Source organism: Rhineura floridana, chromosome 2 (genome assembly GCF_030035675.1).
Source record: "Rhineura floridana isolate rRhiFlo1 chromosome 2, rRhiFlo1.hap2, whole genome shotgun sequence".
Classification (NCBI taxonomy): Eukaryota; Metazoa; Chordata; class Lepidosauria; order Squamata; family Rhineuridae; genus Rhineura; species Rhineura floridana.
In genome coordinates, this window is record NC_084481.1 from 79,392,575 (window position 1) to 79,404,891 (window position 12,317).

The 12,317-nt window shown below is 43.9% G+C and overlaps 1 protein-coding gene and 1 long non-coding RNA gene across 8 annotated transcripts in view; one reads left to right on the plus strand and one right to left on the minus strand.

The window, feature by feature from the left end:
- KALRN (kalirin RhoGEF kinase) overlaps positions 1 to 12,317 on the minus strand; it is an 872,788-nt gene that overhangs the window by 125,912 nt on the left and 734,559 nt on the right. For 5 of the 7 annotated variants that reach the window (XM_061609058.1, XM_061609049.1, XM_061609051.1 and 2 more), the window contains one exon: positions 5,201 to 5,447. In XM_061609058.1, coding sequence (XP_061465042.1) covers positions 5,201 to 5,447 — 247 coding nt within the window. Of the gene's footprint in view, positions 1 to 3,249; positions 3,308 to 3,694; positions 3,781 to 5,200; positions 5,448 to 12,317 lie in introns of those variants that run through there. The other 2 variants (XM_061609054.1, XM_061609052.1) reach the window with 2 other exon arrangements.
- LOC133376609 (uncharacterized) overlaps positions 1 to 12,317 on the plus strand; it is a 30,908-nt gene that overhangs the window by 17,557 nt on the left and 1,034 nt on the right. The window lies entirely within an intron of this gene.

Below are 12,317 nucleotides of genomic sequence, written 5' to 3' on the forward strand. Positions count from 1 at the left end.
GGATAAATTTGCTTCTGCCAAAGCTGCCTTTGGCAGAAAGGTTCTTCAGAGGGTGGTGGCCTAGGTGTGCTCCCACCCAAGGATGTAAGGGGGGGGTCACTATTCAGATACATCCCATTCTTGTCTGCTCTACTCCTCTGCTGAGAACAGAAAGTTGGACTTACCATGAAGTGTCCTTCTGGTCAGCGGAGAGTGGAGCAGACAGCCCCACCCTGCAGCAAAACCTAGGCTGTGGGGTGGGGAGGGCACCTCTCTGGAAACCCTCTGGTGACCGCCAGTCGCTCACCCTCTGGATAGAGTAGTAATGGCTCCCTTCATCCCTTCCTGGCACTGTGTGCTGATTTGTTAACATTTGTTCTGATTCTATCCTCTGTTCAAGTTTCAAGTCCATGTAGGTGGAGTGGCCGGCTGCTCAGTACTTAGTTTTTTACAGCTGTGTCACAAGCTGGAGAAAAGGAGAAGGTCCCTCCCCTTCCGGCTGGCCACCAGCTAAACTTTTTGTGTTATAGTGCTGACTCTGCCTCCAGGAGAGTTAACCCATTCCTGTCTGCTCCACTCTCTGCTGACCAGAAGGACACTTCATGGTAAGAACTTTCAGTTTCATGCTAGACCTATCATGATTTAAATGAATGGTGTAGGAAAGGAGGTGAATTTTATTTGGCTAGATTAGAAATGTTGCCTTCAGTCCATGGCATCTCTGCCATTTGCCACTTCCTCCCTAATTTGAATATTTATAATTAATTAATTTAGAGTTCCATTCTATAGAAAAACTGACATAATAAAAAATGTTTCCTCTGCTATGCTCCCAAGTAATACAGACAGAATTACACTCTGATCATAAACTTTATTTGCTTTCCCTGAAAAGTCTAACTTTAAAATTTTAATTCTTTGTTTGAAAGAGATAGATGTACTAACTCGTTCTTTTTAAAGCTCTATCCCCTGCTGGAAAAACTAAAGGTGTGCCATAAGTGAAAGTTTCTCATAATGTTTTCCCTTGACTTCCCTGAGGAAGTTAAATCAAGGGTGGAGGACCTGTGATCCTCCATCAGTCCCAGCCAGCAAGGCCAGTGGTCAGGGATAATGGAAACTATAGTCCAGCAACATATGGAGGGCCACATTTCCCCTCCCTGCCTTAAATACTGAATGCTAAGTTCATGTTTTTTGCAAAGCTCTCTTTGATGGTAAATCATGGTGAGATCTTTCCAAAAGATTGGAACACCAATTATCATAGAACTAAAGTTGGTCCTGGGAGATGGGACAAAACAAGGCAAATAATGCACTAGCAGCAGCAAGAGTAACCTCAACCATAATTTATGCATTTGCCAGATCAGGCTTTTGCAGGTCAGTTGTAGACACTGGGACGCTTGAATCACACAGATAGTGCAAACGCAGTTCACTTAACAAAGTAATTATCTCTTTAAACACCTTTCCATATTCATGATTTGGGATAGATTTTTCTTCCTGATCAATTACTTTATCTAACCAGCAGTGAATGTAGTCAAAGGTAATCTAGGCAAATTCAAAGCCAACTGGAAAATTAATTCTTGCCACTAAGTTTCTATTCTGAACCGTCTTCATAATATTATAAGGGGCAGATTCCCGTCCTCTGCTGGCCAAAGACGCAGCCTGGATTCTGCTGCTCTTAGGTCTAATTCTCACTGAGGAAGTAAACATGTCTTTGGGATATGCCATTTGAGTCCCCAGATGATGCTTCACCATGGGGTGGGGGTGAGTGTAAATTTCTGTGCATGGAAAACTAGCATGTTGGGTAGAAGGCTATCCCCTGACATGCTAGCTTTTAATGTGCATGTTTTTTTATTTTTGTGTGAGGGAATATTCAATCAGGTGAGCCCTCAGCTGCAGTGGAGTAGCCAGACAAAGATTACCCACATCATTGAGAAAGTTATTAGGGTCCATGTATATTTTCATAATATATTGGCCCTAATTCTTATGTTATAATTTAACTCATCTCTTTACAATGCGTTATTAATTTTTTGACTGAATAACTAAGGTATGTTTCTAACATTGCAAATCAGGAGTGCCCTCTTGTGAGAGGAATGAATAATAGCACTCATTTGCCACAGTAAGAGGATGGCATGAGTTAGAGACCAGCAATAGTTTTTAAGAGAGCTGACAATGGTTTTAGATGGCTCTGCTTATTGTAGATGCAGTTTTCCTTTTTTTACACTGTTAAGAAGGTTTTTAAGCAATACAAGAACTTGTACAACCTGTTTACCAGAGCTGAAAGTAGGATGAGTGCATACAGTACATCTCAAGCAGTGATTTTTCCCTTTCACTGAGAACAAATGTCAAAATATTGAACATCTTTTTATATTATTTATCCAGTATTTCAGATCATCGTTCTTCAACCTCAGGTCCTCAGCTGTTGTTGGACTACAGCATCTGTCATTCCCAGCCAGCTTAACCAGTGGTCAGGGATGATGGGAATTGTAGTCCAACAGCATCTGGGGATCCAAGGTTGAAGAAGGCTGCTTTAGATAAAATTCTAGTTACATTAGTCAATATTTTCAGAAAAATACAAACAGTGAAATTTGCCTCCATTCTTCTTATAATTCACTTGTTCAGTGAGGTTGCAAAGGTGGCAACAGGAGTTTCATGAAAGACGAAAGGACAGAATATCACTCACTGTAATAATTTTCCTTTATAGGGAGGGATGACTTGAATGACTTCCACTTCCTCATTTATGTTTCTATTTAATCAGGAAAATATTGAATTTGCTTTCCTTATGAAAACTGTTCCTTCAAAAGATATTAGACTGGGGTGGCAATGGTGGTGGATAAGACATCTCTTTATCTTTTAGTTTTGTTTGGACATCCCATATCTGATACTTAAAAGTAAGAGAATCCTGTGGCTGGTCTAGCCTCAACAAAGACTCTTATTCTGCCGTTTGCAGAGGCACATTAGTCAGCTTTGCTCCATTAGCGATTCTAGCCCTTTTGTGTCCTAACTCCCAGGTCTAGATGGATCACAGCTGCTCACCCATACTCACTTGATTTCCCAGGGCTCCTGTCCCATCCCAAGGTTCCTCACTTGCTGTCTGGTGCTTTTCTAGCTTTCTATACATCATTACAAGTGGGTGTCTGCCTCTCCATTTCTAAAGGGTACGTAGCTTTTGGGTACTCTAGGACCCATTGCTGCACCTGAAACTTCACAAGGCGGTAGCATTTAGGAGTGCTTTTCAATGCCACCTACATCTGCAAGATTCTGACCTGACAACTGTAATTCATACCTTCATAGCCGCAAGGCTAGACTTTACACAGGGCTGTTCTTCATGATTTTCTGGATGCTGGAGTAGAATGTAGAGTTAATGAAGGATAACATTTAGTGAGTACAATTGTGGCTGTTAGTTCAGAACTAAAAAGAACTGAGGTTGCAGTCCTATGCACACTTAAGAATAAGTCCTATTACACTTCTGAGGAGACATGCATAGGATTGTGCTATAAATGAACCGGATGTGTCTTACTTTATATCCTATGCCATCAGTACTCGAAGTTCTACAACTAGGTTGGTGGCTGCCACATAGTCCTAGAACTTTCTGTTATTGAAGACAGGCTAAAGTCTGAGTCTGAGCATATTCCTGAAGTGTTGTAAATGTTTTTGTCCTGTCTTTAACTGCAGCGAGACATAAGATTCATAGCTGAAATATTTATTTCCTTGAAAGGGAACACTGTTGATCATGTGGAAGGATGCTCCAATGAACATTCTACTGGAGCCACAGCAGCTTGATTGTACACCCTCGATTCTGAATTCTCCTTGGGGCTGAGGGAATGTATGGGTTTAAAAGGTGCAAATGAGGACTTTTTTCTTCTTTTCTTAAGAAGGAAGGGTTCATGGCTGTGAGTTCAAGACCAGATACAATGTTGTAACCATGCCATACTAATAAAACAGATAAAATTCTCTGTGTAGGAACACAGGTTTATATATCCTACACAGAGAATTTGTATCTGTTTTATTAGTATGGCATGGTTACAACGTTGTATCTGGTCTTGAACTCACAGCCATGAACTCTTTCTGTTCACAATCTACAAATATGTTTCCCCCTCCCCTTCCTGGAGCTTCACTACATCTTTGCTTCTCTGTTGGCAGCTGGCTCCAGACTAAAAAACTGCTTGTCTTTTTCCCCAGCTTCCCCGAAGTTTAGGTGGACTGTTGGCTTGGACTTGACTTGATTTTTATCCCACTTTTCTGTCCATGGACACACAAAGCAGATTATAAAAGTAAAACAATAAAAACATAAAAACAAACATGCCAAAAACAGTTTGAGACAGCAGCAAATTATTTCCCACCAAGTGATTTCTTTAGTGATGGTCAAGATAAGCCTTGGTTAGCAAAACCCAAGGATTTGCTACAAGACTGACTTTCTTATAAGAAATTATGCTTAGCTGAATTACTTAACAAAGCTGTCCTTCCCAGTGAAGTGCTGTGTGACAGAACTCAGACGTTTTAGGTATAGTTTTCACTTTGTTTTTTAAATCACCTGATCAAAAGTTTCAAAAAGTTTGGTGCTTTATTTTTAAAGATTTTCACTTCCTCCCTTTTTTAACCATTTGAAATCCATGATGGGAGAGAAGGTGATTTTATGACTGATGCAAGGGCCAGTCAATCAGCACTATGTGCAACCCTGCTCTCAGAAAGAAGTGGAGTTATTTTTAGTGGAGCCTGACCCATTAGGACGAATGGGGCACTGTTCTGCTAGCCTGCCTGCCTGTCTTACAACCAGTCCAAGGGACGGCCCTGACTGTCACCTTTCATATCCTTAGTCTCAGTGTTATCCTTGTACAACCCAGCAGGCAGAAGGATGGGGGCAAAACTAGAATTAGTTGGCTCTTCCTGTCATAGGCTCTGTCTCTGTCTGTTGGTCTTCCTGCCTTCCACCCTTCCACTCTGAATAAGCACCAGCCCCATCACTGGTTACTTTATAACTGACACAAGGGCTGACTAATCAGTGCTAGGCAAATCTGGCTTTTATCTGAGCAGGAAAAACAGGTCTCTTTCTCTGCCCTCTGTTTCCAGGCTGATACCAGTGAAAAGATAAGTATGTAAATCAGAAATGCAAAGAATGCTTCAACACAGCAGGCTGGTAGCTCAAATTATGTACATCTATACTATGTTTCATAGTTCATTTTAGCTAGTGAAATGACAGTGGAGGAAAAATCAGGTTCTGTTCATTTCTGCTTACCTTTTCCTGACGGGAAGAAGCAGTCCATCTCCACACTGCTCCGGGAATGGGAGATGCAGAGAGCGCTGCTGGGGACCAAGCCTTCCTGAGGCGGACTCCGCTCTGTAGTCCGTACCAAGCACCAGCCAGGCCTTTCACTTGGCCTTTCTAGTAACTCCACAGTTTGTCCCACCTGGATACTCAGCTCACTACTGTGGCTGGCTATAAAGTCTTGTAGCACCACAGTCAGTTCACACCCTCCCGACAGCTGTAAAGGGAGAAAATGGAAATAGGAAAGAGAAGTGAGGCACACCTAACAGGTCACAATGATATTTGATATTTCATTTGACTAAAGAATTCAGACATTACAGAATTAAATAAAGCAGGCACTTGCTTTGAGTTTGTCATCCAAGAATGAGACAAAAGGGAGAAAACAGCAAGGAAGTGCTGGAAAAAGCTCATTCAGAAAGACAAATTTTATAAATGTAATCTATACAACATCTAACAGACTGCATCTGTTGTGCAAGATTTTCTTCTCTATTTTGCTACATCTTCAAGGAGGCAAGGAGAGCCAGTGTGGCATAGTGGATAGAGTGTTGGACTACGACCTGGCAGACCAGGGTTCGAATCCCCACACAGCCATGAAGCTCACTGGGCAACCTTGGGCCATTCACTGCCTCTCAGCCTCAGAGGAAGGCAATGGTAAACCACCTCTGAATACCGCTTACCATGAAAACCCTATTCATAGGGTTGCCATAAGTCAGAATCAACTTGAAGGCAATCCATTTCCATTTTTGAGGAGGCAAGAGTACTTTCATTTCCTCTTTAGTTTTGATCAAATGTACAGAACATGGACAGACATCTTAATTGCAAGGGAGGAGGGGTCTTTTATGGACTAAGTAGCTTCTTTTGCAACAGGAAGACTGAAGCAAAACTAAAGCAGTAGGTGATGTTCTGTCTACACCAGCCGTTCCCAACTAGTGGGCCACCAGATGTTGTTGGACCACAATTCCCATCTTTCCTGACCATTGGCAATGCTGGCTGAGGCCGATGGGAGTTGTGGTCCAGCAGCACCTGGTGGCCCACTAGTTGGGAAAGGCTGGTCTACACCCTATTCTGTCTTGTAAAGTCCTGTGGTTAAAACAAAAATAACATTATTTATTTATTTATTTATTATACTTGTATACTGCCCCATAGCCGAAGCTCTCTGGGCAGTTTACAGTAACTAAAACCAAATACAATTTAAAATAAATATTTTAAAACACAATTTAAAACACAATTTAAAAATTTAAAACAATATAAAACACATGCTAAAATGCCTGGGAGAAGAAGAAAGTCTTGACCTGGCGCCGAAAAGATAACAGTGTTGGTGCCAGGCGCACCTCGTCAGGGAGATCATTCCATAATTTGGGGGCCACCACTGAGAAGGCTCTCTCCCTTGTTGCCAGACTCCCAGCTTCCCTTGAAGTAGGCACCCAGAGGAGGGCCTTTGATCTTGAACGTAGTGTACGGGGGGGGGTTGTATCGGGAGAGGCGTTCCATCAGGTATTGTGGTCCCAAGCCATGTAAGGCTTTATAGGTCAAAACCAGAACCTTGAATCGAGCTCAGAAACATAAAGGCAGCCAGTGCAAGTGGGCCAGAATCGGTTTTATATGTCTAGACTGTCTGGTCCCTGTTACCAATCTGGCTGCTGCATTTTGCACAAGCTGCAGTTTCCGAACCGTCTTCAAAGGCAGCCCCACGTAGAGTGCATTGCAGTAATCTAATTTAGAAGTTACCAGAGCATGGACAACTGAAGCCAGGTTATCCCTGTCCAGATAGGGACATAGTTGGGCCACCAACCGAAGTTGGTAAAGGCACTCTGTGCCACTGAGGCTACCTGAGCTTCAAGTGACAGAGATGATTCTAGGAGAACCCCCAAGCTACGAACCTGCTCCTTCAGGGGGAGTGCAACCCCATCCAGAACAGGTTGGACATCCACCATCCGGTCAGAAGAACCACCCACTAGCAGCATCTCAGTCTTGTCTGCATTGAGCCTCAGTTTATTAGCCCTCATCCAGTCCATTGTCGCAGCCAGGCACCGGTTCAGCACATTGACAGCCTCACCTGAAGAAGATGAAAAGGAGAAATAGAGCTGCGTGTCATCAGCATACTGATGGCAACGCACTCCAAAGCTCCGGATGACTGCACCCAACTGTTTCATGTAGATGTTGAACAGCATGGGGGACAGAACTGACCCCTGCGGAACCCCATACTGGAGAGTCCAGGGTGCCGAGCAATGTTCCCCAAGCACCACCTTCTGGAGGCGACCTGCCAAGTAGGAGTGGAACCACCTCAATGCAGTACCTCCCACTCCCAACTCAGCCAGTCTCCCCAGAAGGATACCATGGTCGATGGTACTGAAAGCCGCTGAGAGATCAAGGAGAATCAACAGAGTCACACTCCCCCTGTCTCTCTCCCGACAAATGTCATCACACAGGGTGACCAAGGCTGTTTCTGTGCCAAAACCAGGCCTGAAACCCGACTGAAATGGATCCAGATAATCAGTCTCATCCAAGTGTGTCTGGAGCTGACCTGCAACCAAAAGCAAATGTCAGTCCTGTCAAAGACCCCTGGCCAAACCCCTCAGGTCCCCAACCCCTGGGTCTTTGCTTCCGAGATCAATCCCCAACTCCCTGGGCAATTGTTCCCGGGCAGACACTCCCTGTGCCTCATCTTACCAGGGCTGAGTTGCAACCAATGCCATCCCTGCAAGGTAGGTAGACTGCCACCACCTCTTAACTTGGTTTTCCACTCTGAGTAAGGGGAACTCAGAGCACCCACTAGAATGACAAAGATCCCCAAGAGTAAGAGCTATGGTTACACTCCTTGCCCTGGAACGTCAAGCCCGGAATATGAATCAGTAGCATTGTGGTCATGGACTGGATTTAAAGCCAAAGCCCAAAAGTAAAACAAACTAGTAGTAAGAGGTAGTTTATTAAAAGATATAAGGGTGCACATAAAAAGAGCAGCATACAAATTCCTTTAAGTCCAGTCACCCCCAACAGTGTTAGGCATAGTCAACACTTCCATAAACACAGTGAAAGATTCAACAGACAAAAAAACAATGAAGTGTACAAGCCTAGCGAATACTCACTCCAACAAGTATAAGAGCCTGGTTCCCTAAGGCTCCATATACCACAAAACATCCATAGGCGAGTCAAGATGGATGGAAAGGGAACAACTAATTGATGAATCACCCTTCTTTTTATGGGGTTTTGCTGGCAACAGCAAGAGGGGCAATTAACCAATCCAGGCACCCCTTCAATGATCCAATCCAGGCACATCTCTGATGATGATGGAATAGCCTACAAAGTTCATACCAGCCAGACTCTGATTTACAGCACTCAAACCTTCAGACTGGTATCAGGGAGCAGATAAGGCTCAGCTGCCTCCCCCTTAGAATAACAATCTGCAGCTGGCTGGTACAAAACCTTAATTTTCCCTACACTGAGCATCCCAAATATCTTTGCAACCCCCCCCCCATAAATTATCTCTGGTTGAGCCATTTTACTTTGGTCACCCTTAGCCCAAACTTAGCTATTCTTGACAAGTCCAAGCCATTATACTGAGATAAGGAAAGGGAAGTGTGTTCAGCCATGGGCAAACATAGAATCATAGAATAGTACAGTTGGAAGGGACCTGCAAGGCCATTGAGTCTAACCCCCTGCTCAATGCAGGAATCCAAATCAAAGCATTCCCGACAGATGGCTGTCTAGCTGCCTCTTGAATGCCTCCAGTGTTGGAAAGCCCACTACCTCTCTAGGTAATAGGTTCAATTGTCGTATGGCTCTAACAGGAAGTTTTTCCTGATGTCCAGTCAAAATCTGGCTTCCTGCAACTTGAGCCCATTATTCCGTGTCCTGCACTCTGGGATGATCGAGAACAGACCCCGGCCCTCCTCTGTGTGACAACCTTTCATGTACTTGAAGAGTGTTATCATATCTCCCCCTCAGTCTTTTGTTCTCCAGGCTAAACATACCCAGTTCTTTCAGTCTCTCCTCATAGGGCTTTGTTTCTAGTCCCCTGATCATCCTTGTTGCCCTCCTCTGAACCTGTTCCAGTTTGTCTGCATCCTTCTTGAAATGCAGAGACCAGAACTGGACACAGTACTCAAGATGAGGCCTAACCAGTGCTGAATAGAGAACTAATACTTCACGCGAGTATTAGTGTTTTAAATGTGTTTTAATCTAAGCTCAAAAAAACCATCTGGCTGTTTTTGAAAGAGCTAATGTGTCTGCAGCCTTAGCATGCCACAAGCATGGAGCAATAGGGACCAATGTGCCCTTGAAGTTTACTGCCCCTGGTGCCTTTCTATTTCCTTGCTCCAGTCTTGCCTTTCTTCTTATTTACATTCACTATTAGGCAAAAAACCTTGTGGTTTAAGAACGTACCTACAGCCAACAGATCTTTCTATCAAACTTTAAAAAGAAGGGAAATTTGGCACTAGGGGAGCAGGAGACCTGGCCTCCTCTCTAAGATATTGTACTGCCCTACAAATTTGTCAAAATGCAAAGACAATTTGGGTTGGTCTTTCACAGTCCAATCCACTTCCTGTGTCGCTTGGAAGAATTTAGTAACACATGCCTCTGAGCATATGGTAGTGGTGGCAGCACCTGCCATCTCCAAAGATGTATGTTTGTTGGTGTTCTTCTTACTTTGCTTCTTTCCTGTGTTACTAAAGTTTCTACAGAGAATCTAATCTAGAAAATTTTATTTCCCTCATTATTCATCCTAGAAATCTGCGTAAAATTTATTTTCATTAATTTCAAAGCCTTTTTATTGGTCAGTATCATATGATGGTGAAGTCAGCCTTTTGTGTTTCAAATTGGAGGTTATGTTCTATTTCTATTTTGAGTGCATTAACAGTTGAATCTGAAACTGCAGTTTGATGTAAAATCAGACTGATTGCAACATGTTGCTTCTTCAGCAATGACTCCAGCTGTTGGAAAAAAGACGATGCATGTTTTCAACCTGTTATCTTTAAACCACTTCATTTAAGTCAAGGTGGGCACGGTCAATTAAAAACAGAGCACACCTAGAATTCTGCTAGAATATATTTCACCTCCCACTGTTTTATCTTGTGCAAACTGAGACACTCCTGAGGTCCACTGGAGGCTATTCTGCAGAATAGTCAGTGCCATTATTCCACAATTATGTTTGGAGTTTTTTTTGTGTAAATTTTGCTAAGTGTTGCTGTACTTCACATATTCTCAGAAATAGACATAAGAGAAAATGATTTCCTAGAGGAAACGTCACTAAAATTGCAAAGTAAATCAGACATATTTGAAGTGACTATCTGAACTATATCAATATTGTTGCTTCCTCCCTGCTAAAACAAGATCAGCACAGCACATGTCTTCTTTCTATTATTTGGGCTGATTGCAGGGGTTGCCACCACTCACCCTATGCTCAGAGGCATATGTTACCAAATTCTTCCAAACTACAGAGGAAGGGGATTGGACTGTGAAAGACCAACCCAAATTGTGTTTGCATTTTGACAAATGTGTAGGGCAGTACAATATCTTAGAGAGGAGGTCAGGTCTCCTGCTTCCCTGGTGCATTCACTATAGCTGTCCAATTTCCCTGCTTTTTAAAGTTTGAAAAAAAGATCTGTGGGCTATAGGCACGTTCTTAAACTGCAAGGTTTTTTTTGCCTATTAGTTAATTTCTCTGCTTTTTAATCCGGAAGGTAAGAAATGGGATCCTGTGCAAGTTTGCTGAGAATGGATTGATCATTTGCATGCTTACTGAGTTCAGTGGATTGGCTCCCCTGCAATCATGCTTAGGATAGGTGAAACTGACCACAGGGGATGGGAGGAGGAGGAGGGAGGGAAGGAAGGGCAGAGGGGAGAAGGGGATGGGAGCAGGCAGGAGGGGGAAGGAAGGAGAAGGACAGGTTTAATCATTTGCATACTTATTGAGTTCAGTGGGATTTACTCCCATGCAATCATGCTCAGGATAGGTAAAACTGACCAGGTGGGGAGGGAGGGAGGACTGGAGTGGGCAGGGGAGGAGGAAGAAGGAAGAGGGGATGGGAGGAGGGACAAGAGAGGGGAAGGAACATCTGATCATTTGAATGTTTATTGAGTTCAATGGGATTTACTCTGATGTAATCATGGTTAGGATAGGTAAAACTGACCATGGAGGAGGTGGTGGAAGGGGAAGGAGCAGATTGGAGGGGGGCAAAGGAAGGGGGAGGGCAGGTTTGATCATTTGCATGCTTATAGAGTTCAGTGGTATTTATTCCCCTGCAATCATGCTTAAGATAGGTGAAACTGACCCTGAGGAGGAGGAAGGGGAGGGAGGGGATTGGAAGGGGATCGGAAGGGAGGGGCAAAGGAAGGGGGAGGGAAAGGGCAAGAGAGAAGGGATAGGGAGGAGAAGGAAGGGTGGGTTTCATCAGTTGCATACTTTTTGAATTCAGTGGGATTTATTTCTGTGCAACCATGTTTGAAAATGGAAATGGACTGCCTTCAAGTCGATCCCGACTTATGGTGACCTATGAATAGGGTTTTCATGGTAAACGGTATTCAGAGGTGGTTTTACCATTCCTCTGAGGCTGAGAGGCAGTGATTGGCCCAACATCACCCAGTGAGCTTCATGGCTGTGTGGGGATTCGAACCCTGGTCTCCCAGGTCATAGTCCAACACTGACCCGGGGGAGGGGCAGGGAGGGGAGAAGATTGGGTGGGTGGGCACTGGGCAGAGGGGAAGCTCCTTTCCTTTCCAAAAGGAAAACATTGTGAACAGTATCGTTGCTTTTCAGGGTTTCCCCCACCTTTTTATTCTACAGCAGACACATGTAGCCTCCCACTCAAATTTAAAGCAAAGGTGTCCCTGGCCACATCCACACCAGGCCTTTATTTCACTTTGGACAGTCATGGCTCCTCTCAAAGAATCCTGGGAAGTGTAGTTAGTGAAGGGTGCTGAAAGTTGCTAGGAGACGCCCTGTTCCCCTCACAGACTTCAATCAGGCTGGATGACTGTTAATCCAGTCTGGCCACTGGAGCTCTGTCAGTGGAATAGGAGTCTCCTCTCAGCACCTGTCACAAACTACACTTCCCAGGATTCTTTGGGGGGGAAGCCATGACTGTCT